Consider the following 20,856-nt stretch of genomic DNA (forward strand, 5'->3'; position numbering starts at 1 on the left):
CAACAGTAGAAAGAAAGCAGAGGAGGCGTCAAGTGAGTGGAGGAGGCAGATGAAATGTCTGTGAGATGAAATGACTCGGGGATCGCGCAGGGAAGCGGGGAGGCCCGGAGAGCGGAGCTGGTAGACGGTGGCCCTAGCCGTCAGTCATCTTCTTAGGGGCTGCCCTCAGCTCTGCTTTAGAAAGAACGCCGGAAGAGAACAAGCGTTTCTTTCACTCAAACTTGAAGCCGACTAAGAATTATAAACTGGGAAGCTCTCTAATTCTTTGGACCCGTGCCCGTCACTTGGGAGAGCTGGAGTATTGGAAGGGAGCACTGTGCCGAGCCAAGGCATGCCAGGGCTGTCCCAAGCTTTGGTCACCAAGGGGCATCCCCAGGTGACAAAGCTATTTCAGCTCTCAGTTCGAAGGCTCTTTTGCCGCTGTTCATTAGCAAACACCCTGTAGAAGACACCTGGGATTGCTTGGCACTCAGCACTCCAGAGTTCAAGGCGGCAAGAGCCTGCAGAGCCAATGGGAAAATGCGAGGTGAGGCGGAAGGGGCGGGGACGGGGGCGGGGATAGGGCGGGGACTGGGAGAAGGGGTCAGGCCGGAAAAGTGGTGGGGTAACAGCTCCAGTTTTTAGCAGGCCACACTCGCAAAGCTGCCTCTCTCTGTATCCAAAAGGCACCCCTAAAAGATAACGTCGGGCATCTGCGTCTACACGGCGTCAGTGGTCAAGAATGATAGGGTGGGAAATGTGCTTGTGTGGCTGCGTGTGGCGCCGGAGGTCGCCACACAAAGACGGTGTGGAAGGCAGTTGCGGGGTACCGCCTCTTTACCTTTCTGACCTTTGAGGTTAGCCAAGCCCTGCAGCGTGAAGCGCTTTCTGGAAAGCGCAGAGCTTTCAGAGGTAGAACTAGGGACCGCATCGTCTAGGAGGGAGGAGAGACAGAATGCAGAGACAGCATCTGGGAGGGAGGTTGACAGGGTGCAGAGGGCCCTGGCCATGGCCCTATGCTCGGGGGGTTGGTGGGCAGAGAGAAGCTGCACATTTTAGGGTGCACCAGATGGAGGCACACACTGACCATGAATGAGGGGGGTCTTCTACTGTGAGGTCAGGGTGCCGGAGCGATCCTGAGCTCTCCCATGCCAGATGGTGGACATTCCATGAGCAGCGCCTGAATGGGCCACACTGCAGTTGACACTCACCTTTGCCCTTCTCGGGGGGCTTTGGCAATGACGACGAGCTCACATATCCTTCCAGGCTCAGTGGGTCTGTCTTCCTGTCTTCCAGCTTCTTGACATTTCTCGAGTTCCCTCCTTTTGTGGGGCTGAGGGCACCAGGGACCGATAGAGGAACAGTGTGTCGGTTAATTTCTCAGGGCTGTCTGGGGACCGTGGGCACTGAGACATCGTGGCTCCTAGACTGTCTTCCAGGCACCTCCCTCACTCAAAGTTGGTGACCAACCGTCACCAGGCTGTACCCTCGGCACGCTGACTACCGTGAGTAGTGATCTACAAACAGGACGTTGTGAGGCAGGGGACGAGCTGAGGGAAGCAGGGTAGGAGACCAAACCCTTGGGCCTGACGTTCAGGCATAAGTCACCGACCCAGAATCCCTAGATGACGCTGGAGAGCCTTGTGCAAATTCATCTCAGTGACACAGTGAACGCTGTGCGTGTGCAGGAGCCCTGCTATTTTTCCTTGTGTCTTTGGAGACAGTTTTCCCTGTGTTGCTTTAGTAGATACCTTCGCCCCGCTGTCCTGTGTGATAGGACTACAGCGTGCCCACCTGCTTCCTAGGCTTCTGACGCATACACTGACATGCTCACCTGGTGCTGGATGGCGCCGGCAAAGGAAGGCTGTGAGACTGCTCCAGGGCTCTGTGTTGGCTGGCCTCTGTGGGAGGACAAAGGACCGCGGCGCATCGTTTGTCAGCGGGCACTGAGCACCGCTGTGCTCACAGGCTAAAGGCTCTCGGGCAGCTGACCATGGCTGGCACGCGAGAAAACAGACAAAAGGCAGAGGGAGCCTCACCACGGCAGGCCTGGAGCTGGCTGGTCAGAACCTTCCGAATCTCATTCACCCATGCTGCTTTTATCTCAGGAGTCGGTGCCTGTCCCCAAAGAGAGATGGGAGTCGGTGACCAGAAGAACATGCCGCGGGTTCCCATAGACACCCTCAAGGGGACTCCTAGGAATCAACAGACCCCTGGGTGTGAGGGTCAGAAGAAGCAGGTGGTGGGAATGTCCCTTTGTGGGTCTCTTAACCCTGCAGCCCAGGACTGGCTGCAAAAGGCCGAGGGTTTATGTTTATGTTTATGCAGGTGCCCAGGGGCTCGGTAGAGAGGGCCAGTGACTAGCAGGAAGGCCAGCTCTGCTGCTGCTGCTGCTGGTGTGCTGGGCTAACTGCACACGTGGCCCGGCGTGCAGAACAGGTATTCTGGGAGTGCCCTCTATTTGGCCTTGTTTTAGGTGATAGGCACAAAAGCGAGTCTCACCCTCACACCAGATGAGTGTGACCAGCCCAAGAGCATCACCTGAGGCCATGACTGCTATCCTGCATTAGTAAAATGGTCTGATGCTCAGCCTGGGTATCACTGCTAGGACAGCTGCTGGGCCCCAGCCTTGATTCAGCTCTGTGAGGTCTTCTGGGCTAGGTATAAAACTCAAAGGCACACTGGGGCTGTGACACCACCATGGCCACTGTGTGCTGGCCAGCTGTCAAGTCTTCTGTGACTCCGAGGGCAAGTGAAAGGTCCAGCCAGGTTGGGCTAGGACCTTCATGGAGTACTTAGGTTCTTGCCAGGGTCTCATGGAGAGGATGTTAACCCAAGAGTCTATTTTGTAGCTCCTGCCTCTCTCCCACTGGCCAATAAGGACAGGTATGCCATACACTCCACCAGAGAGCCAGACTGTGTAGACAAAGCTCTCTGGGGCTATCAAGAGGCGTGGGAGCCAAAGCCATTTCTGGTGGTACCTGTCTATCACCTGATGTGCACTTGCCCCCAATTTCATCCTGGGCCCAGCACATTCTGTGACCCGACCCAGGGAAGTATCATAGTATGACAGCCCCTGCCTCTGGGGGATGGACCTTGTGAAGACTGTTGACCTGGTTCTCACTGGAAGTCTCTCCCTGGCCACCCTGAAGAGGCCCAAGGGCTCCCTTGGCTCCTGGTTTGCAGGGCAAGTGAGTGGCTCTACCTGGATGATGTAAACTTCCTCTCTTGCATTGTACCAGATCTCGAACTTCTTGGCGTCACCCTTCACGTTCTCTGTGATGCCAACCGCTGTCATCTGGAGGTACAGAAACAGAGACACGCATCAGCGTGCCTGGTGGAGCCATGCATCCTATTCAGCGATGATGGAAACTGATGGGGCATTTGGAGGTGGAATAAGGGCTAAGGATGGTGGGAGCCCCAACGCCCCCTTCCATGGGTAGCAGCTGGGTGTCTGGTAACCCTTTGTGTTCGATTGAAGCTTGTTACACACAAAGTGGTGACTTATTTCCTCCCCTCCGGTTGCTGGCCCAGTCACTCACATTCAAGGACTGCTTGTAGCTGTAGGAAGGAGCCTTCTCATACCCCTCCCCGTTTTCCTCCCTCTTCTTGCAGAAGAGGACAGCCTTCTCGTGCAGAAACAGGTGCCGCTGCATGGGCTTGAACCTGGCCAGCTCCTTCACCTTGGTGTGGCCCTTCTTGTGGTCTGTCCACACACTGAAGGAACCTTGCATCAACAGCTTCCCCAGGTCACTGAGGTTTCCCTGGAACACAGGACACATGTCGGGGCACGCAAAGCGGGTGAAACGTGGGTGGGCTGGGGTTCCAGTGCACACTGGAAAGACTACTACACACGGTAGGGTTCTCCTGGCAGGACATTCTGGAAGGGACACATCTCGGGAGGTGACAAAAGATCAGTCGGCTGCAGGGGTGGGGTGAGAGAGGAGGCAGGGCCTGGAGGAGCCATGGGACACTGCTATGGTGGAGAGGAGACAGCACCAGAACCCTAAGGCACAGTGGACCTCAGTTAATGACATCCCTGCAGGCCTGTCCGTGGAATAGGTTGTCACCACCAACACAAGAGTTTATGATGGAGGAGGCTGGGGGTGGGGGGTGGGGTGTTTAGGGAATATGAGCTTCACACTCAATTTTAGTAAATCTAAAACTGTTAGAAATAAAGTATAGTCATTTAAAAAACCTGAAAATGAATGCTAAATGGACATTCAGAGAAACAAAGCCCTTCTATGCTGACTTGAGGTGGGGCCTACACAGAGAAATCTACTCCAGGCAGCCACTTGATATTAGCCCCTGGACCACACACCGTATCACAGAAAACACAGGGGCCCACCTGCTGTCCAGGAAGTAGACAGAAGGGAAGAGTTTTGGGGGTGTACCCCTGTTGGAGAGGCCTCACGCTCCTGGGGGAAACAGTCGTGGCCTGCTCCACATATGGACAAGCTCCGGACTCAGAACCTGGGGCTGCCCTAGGCCCTGGGCCATGTGTGTCCACTTCCGGACTCAGAGAGCTTGGAAGTGTTGATAAGATCACTCCTATCCATTTGCTCGTGAGACAAGGACCAAGACAGGACAAAGGACATGGTGTCCTTGGCACCACGGTGCCACTGTGGGGCCTTACATCATAGCCAGTGATGGCGATGAGGTGCATGGAGTCGTTCACCGCCTTGAGGATGCCCAGGATGGAGCTCAGCGCCTCTTGCAGGTCCTCGGCTCCCTCACAGTTCTTGCTGTATTTCAACATTTCCTGAGGGGGAGTACAAAACGGTGCAGTTACACACCAAGATCTTCCCTCTCCACCCCCAGGAGCAGCTGACAGTGGCACAGATTCAGACTCCAAGTGGGGTCCCTGGAATCCTGGTGTGGCGCCCGGACAGACACCAGCACACCAACCACAAGAACCCACTTAAAAAACACAAGTCCGTGCTGGAGAGATGGCTCAGTGGTTAAGAGCACCGGCTGCTCTTCCAGAGGTCCTGAGTTCAATTTCCAGCAACCACATGGTGGCTCACAACCATCTGTAATGAGATCTGGCGCCCTCTTCTGGTCTGCAGGCATACATGCATTCAGAACACTGTATACATAATAAATAAATAAATCTAAAAACAAAACTGTAAAAAAAAAACCACACAAATCCAAAAAGAAAAAAAAAAACACACAAATCCTCCTCGACACCAGGATGACAGATGGACAGCTGGGTTCTGCAGCGCAGGAGCTGCCGGAATGGCCGCTTATCACACTTATCACACTTATGTGCACACTTATCCCACTTGCCTCCCGCTGTCGCCACGGCCCTGCTAAAGGCACAGTGCTACGACCCCTTTCCTGCCCTGTTGCACTGCACAAACTCCAAGACAGAGACTCCTCACTCCCACTGTGCCAGGGACGGACAGGACAGACAGGGCTCAGCCCTCATCCTCCCCCTGGAGAGGCCGCAGGCTCCTGGTATAGCTGGCCGTCTCTACGTCCCTGGCCCTCTACAATGGCCAGCACACAGCAGGCCTGCACAAATGGTTGGATGAATCAGGGCCACAGCAAGGTGGAGGATCAGTGGCTTATAAGAGTGCCTCTGGGCCTGGGCCAGGGCTCAGTGAAGAAGAGCTGGGCTAGGCCCTGGGCCCCTGCAGACACCTGGCCAGCAGGCAGGTGTGGCTGACCCAGGGCAGCTGCCCTGGAGGCCTACCTTGAGCAGCAGCTGGTACTTGGTTATTCTTTGCACAGGTTTCAGCAGGTAGGAGTCGAGGCTCAGCTTGTGGTCCAGCTTCTTCTGGCACTCCTGCAACCAGCGGGCACGCGGTCACACAAGGCCACGGCTCTGTCCGAGCCCCGAGGAAGGGAGGAGAAGTACTAGTGTGGGGAAGGAGCTCAGGACAGACCTGGAAGAAGGGGCAGTCGGAGCATTGTCTCCACAGGCTCTCGGACCGCGGCTTGTTCTGACAGTACTTCTCGTAGATCTGGAACTCCTCCATCTACAGCCAGGAGGGGCAAAGAGAGAACAGGCTGTTGTTATCCAGGCACACCCAGCACCTTTCCGTTCTCAGAGCGGAAGCTGTTGCCGCTCCCAGGCCGACGCCCCCAGCCAGGCTTGCTATTCACCCACATCGGGGCCTCATACTCTAACCCCCTCGCCGCTGATCATTCACAGCCCAGAGAGGTGGAGGGCGGCCTCTGTCAAGGTTTACAGTCCGTTTATGTACATGGAATTCCAGGGTGTTCTCGGGCAGTTTCGCAGATTATACAGGTTATTTGGCAGAAATCCACCCGAGCAGGACTCAAGAGATTGCTTGGTGGTTAAGAGCACTGGCTGCTCTTGCAGAGGACACAGGTTTAGTCCCCAGCAGCCACATGGCAGGTCACAACTGCCCTGTGACTCCAGTTACAGGGAATCCAGTGTTCTCTTCTGGCTCCTGCAGACACCACACACACACACACACACACACACACACACACACACACACACACGCACGCACGCACGCACGCACGCACGCACACACGGTATAGATACATACATACAGGCACATATATATATACACATTAAAAAATAAATATGAATATGTGAAATTCAATTTCCCCTGGGCACTTCACGGGGTGTAGAAAGTCCTAGGCTGCAGCTAGAATAGAGAGCTCTGGAGATTGCAGATGATTTGGGGGTACAGAGGGCTCTGGGTCTTCAATAGCTAGATAAGGTATATGGCTGTAGATCACAGAAGTTCTGAGGATATTTGGATCTAAATGGAGGGGGCTCTGGGATAAAGACAGTCTGGGGGTACAGATGGTTTGGGGATACAGTTTGAGACATATTTTGGAAAGCAGACAGTGTTGGGTATATGGTTTGTGGCTTGCTTTGGCAGGATGGCCGGGCCCAACTCCACATTCTCCACCCCTGGATGTCCTGCTCTGCCTCGGACACGCGAGTCCTCCTGGCCTCTGATCTGATGCTGTCCCCAGTCTGTCTGACCCTATCAGCTCCGCGCTGGATCAAGCGAAGCGGAGGTCAAGCATCCATGGATGAGGGACATGGTGGGCAGGGCAGCCTCAGCTGCCTGCTGGCAGGGGTCTTGTACCTCAGTCTCCCTGATGATACAGCTGCTGAAGGTCGGCAGGCTATGGGCACTCGGTGAGTGTGGAACTCTGACAGTTCCAAAGACAGAGGGCATCCTGCACCTCACCCCTGCCATGTTGGCCCCTCTGACCCCAGGCTACCCCACCCTCACTGACAGCTGGGTAACATGTCCCCCAGAAGGTCACTTCCTAGGGCTCTGTTAGTCCTAATCCCCTTTCATTATCTCAAAATAAGCTTACTCACCAGAGGAAGGAGCTGTCCAGACCTGTGTGTGATTAAGGACCCACACAGACTCCTATCTATAGGAGGGACTTCAGAGATTGATCCAACCACTATGCTATAGACTTGAGGAGCATTTTACGGGTTATTTTGTAAAAGCACCGTGAGCTCAGTGTAAAAACAAAGTTGCCCCTAGGTATCTCAAGGGGACTCATACGGCTTTCGGGTATGGATGACTGTAGAACAGAATACTTTGGGGTGCAGAGGGTTGTAGACATTGCATGGGGGGGGGTCTGATGCTGCCAGTTAGGGACCTCTGACCTACAGAATGATGACCACCTAAGGTCTGGGGACTCCGGGGACACATGAATTGCTAGGCTGAGTCAAGACAAATAAGGCTCCTTCTTCCCTTCTACCTACTTTGAGACAGGGTCTCACTGTGTTGCCGTTGCTGGTCTTGAACTCACAGAGATCTACTTGCCTCTACCGCCTCAGTTGCTGGTGTCAAAGGGAGGTGTACACCACCATGCCTGGCCCTTGGTGGTGACTCACGAGACCTTCAGCATCCGCTTCCTGCCCCCTACCCTCCAGGTCAGTCTGGGGTGGAACCCGGGACCTGGTGTGCTGGACAAGTGTCCTGCCCCCGAGTTGTACCCCAGGCCCCTCTAGTTCTTTATTTCATAACGTTGCTTTGTTTTCCCCGCCCAGGGACCTCCCTTCTGTACCATGTGAATCCCACTGGTCCCAGTGCTCAACATGACAACATCCCATGGGTCTGAGACATTATGTATGGGTTCCACTCTTCCTGCTCAAAGAATTTATTCCACACACCTCTCTTTTTAAACTCATCTCCACTATCCCGGCGAGGGAACACCTGCGATTCCAAAGAGGAGAAAATGGACACAGAGAGGCCCCAGGGCCTTCTCCAGTGTTCTCAGCTAGCAAGGCTTGGACAAAGATGAACCAACCCACAAGGAAAGTTCAGCGGCACCAGGCCTCAGAAACTGTGATTTCTGCATCCTCAAACGTTGAGCTTTATGGTTTTTCTCTTTTACTGAAGTAGTTATTAGCCTTCAAAGCAAGATGCTATTCCTTTTTTCTCCTCTTCCCACCATACTGTGCTCTCTGGTTTCAGCTGTAGTGCGATTGCGGTGGGAGCTAAAGGCGTCAGTGTGAGCAGCTTTGATGAGCCCGTCAAGGCGCTACACATGGTCAGTGATATGGAGGTACCAAGGGCCTCCCACACACTTAACGATGTACATTCAGGGCCCCTCAGAGGTTAGAGATACGCACCGCCTGTGAGGCGTGCAGTTAGAGATACGTACCCTCTCCAGAAAGCACCTCCCCACCAGCTCTGGGCAGTCTATGCAGCTCTCCAGGTCCCGCAGGAATATTCTGCATGGAGAGGGTGTCAGTGAGGCAGGGAACAGAATGGACTCAGATATCACTGTCTTCCAGAGACCCTGAACAACCTCATCACAGAGTGCCAGCGACTCCCCACCTGGCCTGGGAGCCTGCACCCTGCCAACCCTGGCTCCTCAGTGCCCACAGCCCAGGCTCCTGTCTCCTTTTATTTCTGACCTTGTAGTTAATACTAACGCTGGAGGTAACCTTCTGGGGGCAGAGGCGAGAAGGGAGGAGTCAGGGATGGAACATGCAAAGGCTCTCGATGAGCTTGTGGGTTTTCTGGGGCCCATGAAATCCCCACCGCGTTTCCTGTCTAAACACTGACTTGCACCTGACCTCTGGGGAGATCCCAGGAGAGGAAGGCTCCATGGGGTCCACTGCAGTTTGAAGCCACTGGGGCCAAGCCCAGGACCAGCCTCAGTGATCCTAAAGGGGAGGTTCTAAACACCCTTGGAAAGGAGCAGCTGCAGGAGAGGGGTGGACGGTGAAATTCGGTTAAAGGACGTCGCCTCTGGAGGTCCCAAGCGTTAACGAAAACATCAGGGCTAAACTGCTTCCCAGAAGCACCACTGTCCTCCCAGCAGGCAGCCTGCTTATCACCCAGCCACCTTAGGCACGAGCCGGCAGGACAAGGGGCCACAAAGGTGGTCAGAGAACACATCATGGGCACCTACTACATGTGCCTGTGACTTTCTGGAGAGACTTGTTCCCAGCCAAATACATCCCAGGGGCTGTGGGTCCCGGCTCCCTGCAGGCAGCCATGTCAGAAGCAGGAGATCACAGACACTGCATGCATCTATGTCCAGATGGAGGGCCCACCTGTTATGGAAGTGATAGATCTCCTCCATGTTTCCGAACAGAATGCTCTTCTTGTTTTGCAGGCCTGTTGAGATGAGGTGTGCCATCAAGGGGTTGTCCATCTCTGCGGCATAGCCCTGAAAGGGAGCGGGAGGCTGTCAGCCAGGAGAGACTCCCATCGTCCTTTCTGACCTTTTTATCCAGGTGCAAGGCAGAGGCCATGCTGCTCTTGTGTGTATCCAGTGTGTCTAGCTATTAACTTCCAGGTCACTACTGGGAAGACTCAGGACCCAGGGTCCCCTCCTCAAATCCTCTTACTCCAGATCTGCCGACCTGCCTTGTTCTGGAACTTTCTCTTTCTTCTTCCTTTTCTTTTTCTTTTTCTTTTTTGTGGATCAGAGATAAGGTAGGGTCTCATTCTTTAGCCCAGGCTGGCCTAGACCTCATTATGCAGCCCAGGCTGGCTCTGAACTCACAGTGATCCTCCTGCCTTAGCTTCTGAGTGCCAGGATTACGGGGTGCACCTCTACACCATACACAGAACTGTGTGCACTGTTTCCTATGATCCCAATCATTGTCACCGAGGTCGCGTGGGCCATGTGTTTACTGTGAGCATGGGCAGCTCTCTTGTGGCGGAAGTATCTGCTCCTGGGCTGGTCCAGCCGCTATTCCTGCTGAGGGACATTTGGGCCGTTTCTCCTTTGGGCCCGAGACAAGTAATCCAACTACAAACATTTTCATGCGCTTTGTTGTGGGCATAAATCCTCATTTCTAAGCAGCATTAAAAAAATCTTGTGTGTGTGTGTGTGTGTGTGTGTGTGTGTGTGTGTGTGTGTGTGACAGAGTCTCTTGTTTGGTGTTGTGTATGCCAGGCTGGCTGGCCCGGGAACTTCCAGGGGTTCTCACGCCATTACCTCCTATCTCATAGGGGTTACATATGCATCCTGCCATGCCTGGCTTCCCATGGGTCCTAGGGATTTGAACTGAGGTCTTCATGCTTGCACGGAAAGTTCGTTACTCACTGAGCCACCTCTCCAGGCTCCTAAGAAGCAATGTGTGTGTGTGTGTGTGTGTGTGTGTGTGTGTACACACACTGGCGCGCGCCCGCACTGATAGTGGTGGAAATGAAACCAAGGACCTCACACACGCTAGGCAAGTGCTCTTTTCACTTTTTATTTTGAGATAGAGCCTTCAAGCTGGCCTTGAACTCGCTCTGTAGCCCAGGTGGGCCTTGAACCTACAATCTTTCTGCCTCGGTCTCCAGGGTGGCTGGAAATATCAGTCTTTGTCAACAGGCCTAACTGTAGTAAAAATTTAAAAAAAATGAAGCTATGGTGTGGTGGCGAGCTAACCCCTGGCCTCGTGTCCACCTGGCCCCGTGTCCAGCCTCACCTCTAAGACACAGAGCAGCTCCTCTACGTAGGCCCGCTCCGTGTCCAGGAGCTCATTCATCACGTGTCTGTGGACGGAGACATAGAAGAGCAAAGATGTTAGCGTGGGAGGGTCATCCGGAATCACTGAGTCCCTAGACTTACCTGTGAAGGAAGAAATCACGGCATTGAGGACTTGCCCGGTACGGGAGCTGTGGAAGAAGCTGGCTCCCTGGCCTCTTGACAATGGCCTCCTGTTTCCACTGCCTTCTGGGATCGATCTCTCTACCCACCTTCTAGCCTTTTGGGGCCCATCTGTACAAAACCAATGCCACCTCCGCACACATGGGTGAGTGAGACGCCTCCTGTTTCCGTCACAAGCCACTGGAGTCTTTCCAAGACCTCTTTACCAACAAGACCCCTCACCCTGCCACCCCAGAGCCTCTGAATAGCTGCGGCTCTTCAGCTGCACTACCAGCTCCTGTCCTGCACGTGATAGCTGCATGTGGCCATCTGCAGCCATGCAACGTGCCCATCATTTGTGGAGCCCCGGGAGGGGATGAGGGCTGGCTTACAAAGCATCCAGCCATTCATAGCTTTCAGAGATGAGAGCCACCTGCCCATGGCCTCTAGCCAATCTGCCCATTTCATCCCCATGGGCTACTAGATGGACACCTGGGCATGGACTAGAAAACAGCCAACAGCCAAGTAATGAGGCTCTGCAGGGGAGCCTGGGCCTGCTTCTCAGCCATAAACTGCCCGGGCACGGGGAGGTCACCTCCACCTCAGGGCCCCGTGTGTCGCTCTGCCTGGAAGCTTCTCTACTCTCCACCCTTCTCGGCCTCTTGCTTGTCATCGTCCAGAAGCGACAGACCTCGTGTTCCTCTCAGCTGCTGCTCTAGCTACACCATTCACCCTGTCCTGCATCTCCACAGTGGGACACTGCCGAGTGTGATGGGGACATGCGAAGCAAGTCGCCTGTGTGTATACACCTGTTTGCTCACGTGTTCCAGGAACCGCAGCTTTATTCCTACTGTGTCGCTGTGGGACGGTCTGTATGTCAAATGTGTTGCTCTGATTGGTTAATAAATAAAACCGGTGGCCAGGCAGGAAGTATAGGCGGGACTAACAGAGAGGAGAATTCTGGGAAGTGGAAGGCTGAGGCAGGGAGATGCTGCCAGCCACCGCCATGACAAGCGGCATGTAAAGTACCGGTGAGCCACGAGCCACGTGGCAACTTATAGACTAATAGACGTGAGTTAATTTAAGATAGAAGAACTAGATAACAAGAAGCCTGCTGTGGCCATACAGTTTGTAAGCAATGTAAGTCTCTGTGTGTTTACTTGGTTGGGTCTGACTGGTGGGTGAGAGAGATTTGTCCTGACCGTGGGCCAGGCAGGACTGGAAAACTCTAGCCACATTGTGTTTAGAGCAAATTCAAAGAACAAGGACAGTGTAGGGGTGATGTTTCATTCCGCCTCCAATGCCATGGCCCCAGCTCCTGGCTGACCCCCCCCCCCAAGTAATTCTGCCTTCTTTGCAATTTCAGCCTCTTGTGTTCACATGGTCTGGCCTGGATGCTGCTCAGAGACTTCATGAGGGAAGGGACTCAGCTGAGGGCAGTGGACAGGCAGGTCTCAGTGGGGGGGCATTCCGAGCGCACATCTTGAGTCTGTCATGGCATTTCGCCCACTACTCTCCAGGAGCCTTTGTGAGTAGGAATGAGTCCCCATATAGCAGAAGGTAGGCCATACAGGAAAGGTGACAGGTGGCCCCAGTGAGGGCTCAGATGATCACCAGCCCAGCCCAGACAAATGAGTATGCGTGTACATCCCATAGTCTACATGTTTGTTTTCAGTTGGCATATACGTGGTGCCAGCTTCCTTCCTTCCTGTACGCCCAGGTAAAAGTGCTGCTTGGCATCTTTGTGTCTCTAACACCCAGACACCCGTGGTCACTCACCTGCGCAGGATGGCCAGGCTCTCTTCCTCATCCCCCGTGGAGCTGGTTCGGCCCTGCCGGCTCTCGCTCATTTCACTCTGAGGAGAGAGCAGCATGCTGGGTTTTGAGAATGAAAAGTGCTGCCTCCGAGGCTGACTGCCCAGCCTCATTTCCCATCTGGAATAGAGTCTGAGGAGGGTGAGTAGCTGCCCCGGAAGCCAGGAGACCCAGAGAGACAGACCTCGTGGACAACAGCAAGTGGAGGATGCTGAGACAATTTGCTGTGGCTGTGAGCAACAGCCAGACACAGAGGGGCCCACATGGCGTGATGAGCCTCACCTTGGCTCTCCTGTAGGGCCCTCTGCGGAGTGCACTACCCTCAGAGCTGGAGCTCTCGGAGCTTCGCCAGGAGCCTAGTTTGGAAAGAGGCAGAGATGGGCGTTAGCTCTGCTGAGACGTGTGCCCAGCGGGGGAAAAAGGAAGGGAAGAGGATTACACCAGTAAAGACAGAAGAAAGGGGTGACTGGCGGGCGAGGGACGGAGAGCTACCTGAAGGAGCCGCTGACTGGGGCCTCCACGGCCCCTAGGATGGGAACTGCTGGAGCTGACAGGGAAACAGTGGGAAGGAACTCATGCTGGCACCCTGGAAACCTTGGAATTCCTAGCTAGGGGCCTCTCTCTGCAGGTCAGGTCAGAAAGCAGCCCTCCTCCTCCTCCTCCTCCTCCTCCTCAGAGGCTGCTGGTGGAATGTTTCCCCAGGACATTTGTGGCTGCTGTTGGCCAACGCAGAGGCACCCGAGCCGATTCATCTCTGGGTTCTTGTCCCAGAGCGGAAGGGAGAATGCCCTCCTGATGTAGGAAGGAGGAAGTTGCTAAGCAAAGGAGAAGGTCAGCAGGCCAAGGCACCCTGGTCGCTCATGGGGTCTGGGGCATGGTTCCATAGTCAGTGACGGCTCGGAGGGCTTGTGAAGAGGTCAGTGGCAAGGTTCTGGCAACAGCACAGAGAATGGATGGAACCGAGGGACACTGGCTCAGAGGAAATGACTGAGGACCTTTCCTAAAGGGCCAGCGTCTCTGGTTCTGAAGGCCATCGGGACTCAGCTGAGAGGACCCAGCTCTGCTGTGGCCAAAGCCTAGAAGCAGCCCCAGGTGATGAGACATGGCAGAGCGTGGCTGGGTCCCGGTAAAACTTCATTAATTAAAATGGGTGGCAGATGAGAATAAGCCCTGGCCTGCAGACTGCTGACCACGGACTAGGGCAGGAAGGACAGAGAGGACAGAAGCATGACAACAGGACTTGGCACATTCGGCTTCCTCGGATGGCTGCCTGGGAGGAAGGTGCCAGGCAATACCTGGTGACGGGGAGGGGGACTTGGTGAGCGCCTCCGGCCGGGGGGCCACGGGCTGTACAGGCCGCGTCTGCTTGGCTGCCAGTTTCTTCAGGCTGGCCTGCCTGCGGTGGAACATCTCCTCAGTGCTCTCTTGCTTCTGGAAGACTTTTTGCACGTGTTCCTGAAACGACAGAGCTCCTGAGACACCCTGCAAGTGTCAGTGCGGGCCCTAAAAACCGCCGTCATCCACAGAGAGTGTGTCTGCGTGTGCAGCTCGTCCTGCTTCCGGCGAGTGAGGCGTGTCCGCGAACAGTGCGCCGCACTGGTCAGACAGTGAGAAGCTGTGTGAGATTCCACGGCAGGATGGGCAGCCGTCTCCAGAGCTCTGAGAGGACGGCTCTGGAAAGGGGGTCAGTTTCTTCCCATTGCCTCAGAAGGAGAGTTCAGGCAGCTGGCTGGGGGTGAGGAGGAGCCAGCCCATCTTTGGTGTACTAGCAGAGGCACCATGGCAAGGTCAGGGTTCCAGTGAGTGCCACACCTATCTCGGGTGATGCTGGGGGAGATGGTGACGTGGTTAGAATAACTTCTGCATTGGAAGCCGGGCTGAACTTGATGCTCCTCATCCCCTGCACGTCTACCTAGCCACCCCCATCTCTCCCTACTCAAAGGGTTCTTGGAGGGTTGGGGATATAGCTCACTGAAAGGGAGCTTGCCTAGCATGTGTGAGGCCCTGCGTTCGATCCTCAGCATCTCAAAAACATATTTTTTAAAATATTCTATGGAGTGGGTTCCCAGTCCCCAGGCCCCGGATGGAAACCCCCGTTGGCATTACCAGAAGGTCCTGGTTGAGGATGCATTCGTATTCTTTGTAAATCTTATTGAGCTCCTGAATCTTATTTTCTGCACCAGTCTCCAAAAACTTCTCGATTTCCTGGAGGGCGGCCTCCGCACCATCCTGGGACTGGCACTTGTCCACAGGCTGTGAGGCCAGCAGGAAGATCCCCTCGTCACACCACTTCATGGACTGGAAACAGAGGAGGGCTGTCAGCGTCAGGACCTGCGGCACCATCCTTCCCCCCGTGAGGCTGGCTGCTGCAGCTGGGCGCCCCCCACTTCTGACTAAGGCGCTCTCAGGATAGGAGGCTCCCGCCACCAAGACACAGGGTGCCTGGAGGGGAGGAGACACTGCGGAGCTGACTGGGCTTGAGGGGCTGAACTCACCGTAGGAGAGGGGGTCAGAATAAAGCAGGGCTAAAAGGGAACCTAAGTTGCGGTCCCTCCTAAGAAATCATTGCTGGAACAAGTGAGCGCATCAGGACCAATGCTCTGAGTGACAGGACGACAGGACAGGGAGGGTGTGCTCTGGCTGTCCTGTTAGTGACTCTGATCGGCTCAGCCCCCCCCCCCCTTGCTGGTAAGGGACAACAGCTGGTGGTTAAGTCAGCCGGGCTGCCTACCATCTCCAGGAGGCTATGCAGCTCCAGGGACTTGCTGAGAAGGCCCCTCCTCCTGGTGATCTCGGTGGCGAAGTGGTCACAGAGATGCTGGAGCTCCTCACACTTGGGGTGGATGGAGTCGACGGCGTAGTGCTTGTTCTCAATCAGCTGCTGACCCTCCAGGGACAGGGCTCGGGCCCTGTCCACAGCCACCTGCAGAGAGCATCAGGGTATCAGTTTAGTCCTGTGTGGAGAGACGGACGGGGGACACAGTCCTATATGGGGTGTCTGGACTGGAGGTGGGCGACGGATGTGGAGTTTGTGGACTGCTGTGGCTGACTGAGGCCGCTAAATCCTCGGGCCATTCCGAGGCCCAGTTCCTGAAGGTCAGGAAGGTATTGGGTTGGCGTGGCCTAGAGGAAGTACAGGTTTTAAAGCCAGGGAATAGTGAGAGACCAGGACAAAGGGGCTGTGGAGCACAGGGTGTGTACCTGAGACAGAGGAGGGGAGCTTGGCCTCTCTGCACACTGCCCGTGTTACCCCCAGGTGCCACAGGAGCTTTAGTCCGAGTGGGAAACTCGGGTCCTGTGCCCTCTGCACAGCTAAGGTGACATTGTGACCGCTGCACAGCTAAGGTGACGTTGTGACCGCTGCACAGCTAAGGTGACGTTGTGACCGCTGCACAGCTAAGGTGACGTTGTGATCACTGCACAGCTAAGGTGACGTTGTGACCGCTGCACAGCTAAGGTGACGTTGTGACCGCTGCACAGCTAAGGTGACGTTGTGACCGCTGCACAGCTAAGGTGACGTTGTGACCGCCAATCCCTTCCACCCACGCCCGACTCTCACGCTGGACTTCTCCTCAAAGCTGGTCAGGTCCTTCAGGAGGTGCTGCACATGCGCCAGGCTGTTGCCAACGTCAGTGAAGGCGGCGATCTTCTGAGACATGGAATCCAAGGTGGTTTTGACCTGCAGAAGAGGAAGACCGGCTTGGAGCACCTGTGCCTCATTCAGGAGCCCATGCCTGGAGCGGCAGGGGGCCGGCACCCCAACAGCAGCAAGCTGGTGGGGGCCATCAGGGCCCAGCCAAGCTACTCAGGCCTGCAGAGCCTCTTGGGGAGCTGGCCCTTCCCAGGGCCTCACCCTCTGAACACTTGGAAACCAAACAACTCAAAGTACTTCTAAATGATCCACAGGCCAAAGAAGAGACTTCAGAGGAAAATCTCCAGACACAGCATCGGATGAAAACGGAAATGCAGCATGTCAACACCGTGGGTCACATAAAAAAGACGGTGATAGGGAAACCGGTAACGTTCCTAACAAACATGCATGTTATCAATCAGCTGGGTATGGTGGATCACACCTGTGATGCCTGGATTTAGGAGGCTGAGGCAGGAGGATAGCTGTGGGTTTGAGGCCACCTGGGCTACATAGGACAGTCCTGAGTTCCAGAACAGTCAAAACTGTATACAGAGTGAGACTTTGTCTAAAAGATCCAAAATAAATAGATAGATAGATAGATAGATAGATATGTGTATTATTAAAGAATAATCTTCAGTAGCTAATGTAGGTTCCTACCCCAAGCGCCTAGAAGAAGACTGATATAAACTCAACGCCATCCATAGAAATAAATGATAAAGATATGATCGGGAATCAATTAAACTGAAAACAAAAAACATAAATTGTTGTTTCTTTGAAAAGACAAACCGCTGCTCCTCACGTGATACACTGTGATCTATCACAGTCAGTACCCTGCATCGTGAAAAGATGCAACCTGTCACTGTCAGCGAGGAAGCAGGGGCCATCACTCCAGTCTCCCACAGACAGGAAGAAGCAGAAGCAACTCAGGACCCGAATCTCACCTAACATGACACAGAGAAAGGGGACCGCCTCCTGACAGCGCCCCATCCCATCTGTTCAGCGTGAAACAGCAGGCGCTCTCCACAGCTGCAGAACTTCTAGAATGCTCATTCACCATTTAACCATCCCCCTACACACACACACACACACACACACACACACACACGTACATACACACATGCAGAAAAGCGCAGCTTTGACAGAAGGAAAGACGCACCCACCACACACCTGACAGAACAGAACACTGGCACCAAGAACGATAAAGAACCCTTAAAACTCGGCAATAAAAACACAGAGGCAGATCATGCAGCTGGAAAATGGGCTCTGGATGCCGGAGGCAAGTAAGTACCCAGGCAATGGTGACATCCAGTGCTGTCAACAGAGTGAGACCACAGTGTACCCGTCCACCTAAGTGTGCAGAGGTAAGTGTGCAGGGGTAATCTTGAGCATGTGCGGGGATGTGGAAGAGCTGGGTTGGTCACGCTGCTGTGGGAGTGCCAAGTGTCACAGGGACAGTCTGGCAGTTGCTTCTTCTCTTTCTTTTACATGTGTCTATCTATGGTGTGTGTGTGTGTGTGTGTGTGTGTGTGTGTGTGTGTGTGTACAGATAGAACATGAGTATGAACGGGTGCTTGTGTACATGTGGAAGCTCAAAGTTGACACTGGACGTCCCCCTCCATCTCCACTTCATGTGATTCTGGGGATCTGAACTCCAAGCCCCATGGTTGCGTGACAAGATTTTTATCTACCGAGCCATCTCCTAGCTCCAGGCTAGAGCTTTCTAATATTCAAACAGCTGGTCCCTATGTGATCACGCATTTCAGAGAACAAGAATTTACGTCCACACAAATGCATGCACACGTGCAAATGTCTACAACGGTTTCCTCTGTGACAGGAAAACCCGGAACAATGATGTCCTTCAACAGCACCATGGCAGGCTGCTGAGACTAAGAAGAGGGGGCTGCAGGCATTGGCCACCACCTGGATGGGGACCTCTAGAGAGCCCCTGAAGGACACCCATTGCTTACAGTGTTCTTGAGTTGGCCACTATGGCAACAGAGAAGATAGTAATTGTTCCCAGGGACTGGGGACATGGGGAGGGGGTGGGAGGGATGCAAAAGGGCAGCCCAAGGGTTCTGGTTGGTGTCCTTCACCTACAAGTTCAACGTCAGCCTGGGCTATTGAGCTATGTCTTGTTACCACTCAGGGAACTGGCAAAGGGCATCGGGATCTCTCTGGATCACTCTGTATGACTACAAATGAATCTAGAACAAACCTCTGAATAAAAAGTTTGATTTAAAATGCTATCCGGGCGCCGAGGAAGTGACTCAGTGGAAAAGAGCGCTCAGAGTGGGTGACCTGAGTTCAAATCCCACAGCACCCGCATAAAAAGTTGGGCATGGCTGTGTGCGCCTGAAATCCTGAGAGCTCTCAGGCCAGATGGTCTAGATTAAATAGCAAGCTTCCGGTCCAGAGAGAGACCCTGTCTTTGGGCAGCGAGGCAAAGTAATAGAGTAGGATACCCAACTTCCTGTTTTAACCTACACAGGTATACATATGGATTTATGTACCTACACACTCACATGCTTACACCCCTCCCACACATAAATACCTTTTAAGTGCCACCTGCGTCAAGCCTTCCTCAGTTTCCATGTAAGTTAGACCTACAGCAGACAGACCCACACCCCTCACTTCCTGAAAGGCAGCATCCCACGCCTCGCGGCCTCGCCACTCACCTCCCGGAAGCCTTGCTCAAAATGCCGCAGCTGCAGGCACTGTTCCAGCTTCTGCTGATGCTTTGCCCAGAACTCGTCAAAGGCGGCTTCGGTTTCATTCAGCTGGGCCAGGAGCCTGAGAAGGAGAAAGGAGCCGCGGGGGTGAGGAAGACTGTGCCTCCCAGGGTGCACAGCGGTCTCCCTGACATGCTTTCCTGTGATTCCTTGGCCTCATCACTGACTCCTAGGGTTCTCAGAGTTCTGAGAGACACGAGAGAGATGCACTCAGACAAGACTAGGCTCCCCGACCTGTGCCACGTGGACACAACAGACAGAACTCAGTTTGCTAGTGTGTGTGTGCGTATGTGTGTGCGTGTGTGTGTGCATGTGTGTGTATGTGTGCATGTGTGTGTGTGCGTGTGTGTGCATGTGTGTGTGCATATGTGTGTGCGTGTGTGTGCATTTTGTGTGTGCATTTGTATGTGTGCGTGTGTGTGCATGTGTGTGTGCATGTGTGTGCGTATGTGTGTGTGCATGTGCGTGTGTGTGCATGTGTGTGCGTATGTGTGTGTGCATGTGCGTGTGTGTGCGCATGTGTATGTGTGCGTGTGTGTGCGTATGTGTGTGTGCATGTGTGTGTGTGCGTGTGTGTGCGCGTATGTGTGTGCATGTGTGTGCGTGTGTGTGTGCATGTGTGTGTGTGCGCGTATGTGTGTGCATGTGTGTGCGTGTGTGTGCATGTGTGTGTGTGCACATATGTGTGTGCGTGTGTGTGCACGTGTGTGTGCATGTGTGTGTGCGCGCGTGTGTGTGCATGTGTGTGCGTGTGTGTGTGCATGTGTGTGTGTGTGTGTGTGTGTGTGTACACCAGGGGTTGACACACTATCTTCTTCAGTGGCTTTCCATTTTGTTATTTAAGGCAGCGTCTCTCACTGAACCTAGATCTTGCCAATTGTAGTAGAATGGCTGGCCAGTGAGCTCCAGGAATCTGCCTGTTTCCACCTCCACAGTACGGGGCTTACAAATATGAGCCACTACACCCAGGCTATTTTCCTGGGGATCCTAATTCAGGTTTTCATACGTGCGTGTGTGGCAAGCACGATCAACTGTGCCATCTCCCTGGCCCCACGTTTGTTAATTGATGAAAGGCCACTGGGTTTACTGTTGACAACCCTGGGCAGGGTGGACAGCAGTCTGCTGCTGAGGTCTAGAGCTGGTGTTGGTGACCTCACTCTCAGCCGCAGGATGACTTCTCGCTAAGGGACTCTAAACAGAGCCAACCAGCACCCCCCCCCCTACTTGGTCCCTTTTCCTAGTCTTGGAGGAGTTGACCAATTCCCCAGTGTGAACCTGCCTAGATCTGCTGGTGAGCCTTGGTCTCCTACTGTGTGCCTTTCTCACGTTCCCACTATAACATGCCTGTTCTTCATTCAACCACGGTCCATGCGGGAGAGACCCATGTGAAAGCCAGGAGCCTGGCTGCTGCCTATTGTTGGGTCTCTGGGCAGATCCTATCCATACAGGTGCTCCGAGCCTGTCCTGTAGGTGGGAATGGCACCCATCTAGCCTGCAGCACAGAGAAGATAGAATGCCCGGAGACACGTGGGGCAAAGCATTGGGGGGCACTAGTGGACACTGACTGATGACATTCTGACCTTGTGCTCTGTTATAAACATGGAGAAATATAGACAGTGAGAAACACAGACAGTACCGTTAACTGGG

The 20,856-nt window shown here is 54.1% G+C and overlaps 1 protein-coding gene across 22 annotated transcripts in view; it reads right to left on the reverse strand.

Annotated features, from left to right (window-relative positions):
* Nucleotides 1–20,856, reverse strand: part of Mcf2l (MCF.2 cell line derived transforming sequence like) — a 154,955-nt gene that overhangs the window by 6,008 nt on the left and 128,091 nt on the right. For 11 of the 22 annotated variants that reach the window (XM_076553709.1, XM_015999787.3, XM_015999790.3 and 8 more), the window contains 19 exons: nucleotides 19,156–19,270; nucleotides 16,409–16,528; nucleotides 15,581–15,772; nucleotides 14,956–15,147; nucleotides 14,145–14,304; nucleotides 13,132–13,205; nucleotides 12,814–12,890; nucleotides 10,874–10,940; nucleotides 9,503–9,618; nucleotides 8,602–8,671; nucleotides 5,871–5,963; nucleotides 5,678–5,770; nucleotides 4,616–4,741; nucleotides 3,522–3,743; nucleotides 3,185–3,277; nucleotides 2,019–2,097; nucleotides 1,814–1,880; nucleotides 1,191–1,312; nucleotides 821–913 (listed from right to left, as the gene is read on the reverse strand). In XM_076553709.1, the coding sequence (XP_076409824.1) occupies nucleotides 821–913; nucleotides 1,191–1,312; nucleotides 1,814–1,880; nucleotides 2,019–2,097; nucleotides 3,185–3,277; nucleotides 3,522–3,743; nucleotides 4,616–4,741; nucleotides 5,678–5,770; nucleotides 5,871–5,963; nucleotides 8,602–8,671; nucleotides 9,503–9,618; nucleotides 10,874–10,940; nucleotides 12,814–12,890; nucleotides 13,132–13,205; nucleotides 14,145–14,304; nucleotides 14,956–15,147; nucleotides 15,581–15,772; nucleotides 16,409–16,528; nucleotides 19,156–19,270 (2,171 nt within the window). The remainder of the gene's footprint in view (nucleotides 1–820; nucleotides 914–1,190; nucleotides 1,313–1,813; nucleotides 1,881–2,018; nucleotides 2,098–3,184; nucleotides 3,278–3,521; nucleotides 3,744–4,615; nucleotides 4,742–5,677; nucleotides 5,771–5,870; nucleotides 5,964–8,601; nucleotides 8,672–9,502; nucleotides 9,619–10,873; nucleotides 10,941–12,813; nucleotides 12,891–13,131; nucleotides 13,206–14,144; nucleotides 14,305–14,955; nucleotides 15,148–15,580; nucleotides 15,773–16,408; nucleotides 16,529–19,155; nucleotides 19,271–20,856) is intronic. The other 11 variants (XM_042262998.2, XM_042263000.2, XM_076553716.1 and 8 more) reach the window with 2 other exon arrangements.

The sequence above is a fragment of the Peromyscus maniculatus genome, chromosome 17 (genome assembly GCF_049852395.1).
Source record: "Peromyscus maniculatus bairdii isolate BWxNUB_F1_BW_parent chromosome 17, HU_Pman_BW_mat_3.1, whole genome shotgun sequence".
NCBI classification, from domain to species: domain Eukaryota; kingdom Metazoa; phylum Chordata; class Mammalia; order Rodentia; family Cricetidae; genus Peromyscus; species Peromyscus maniculatus.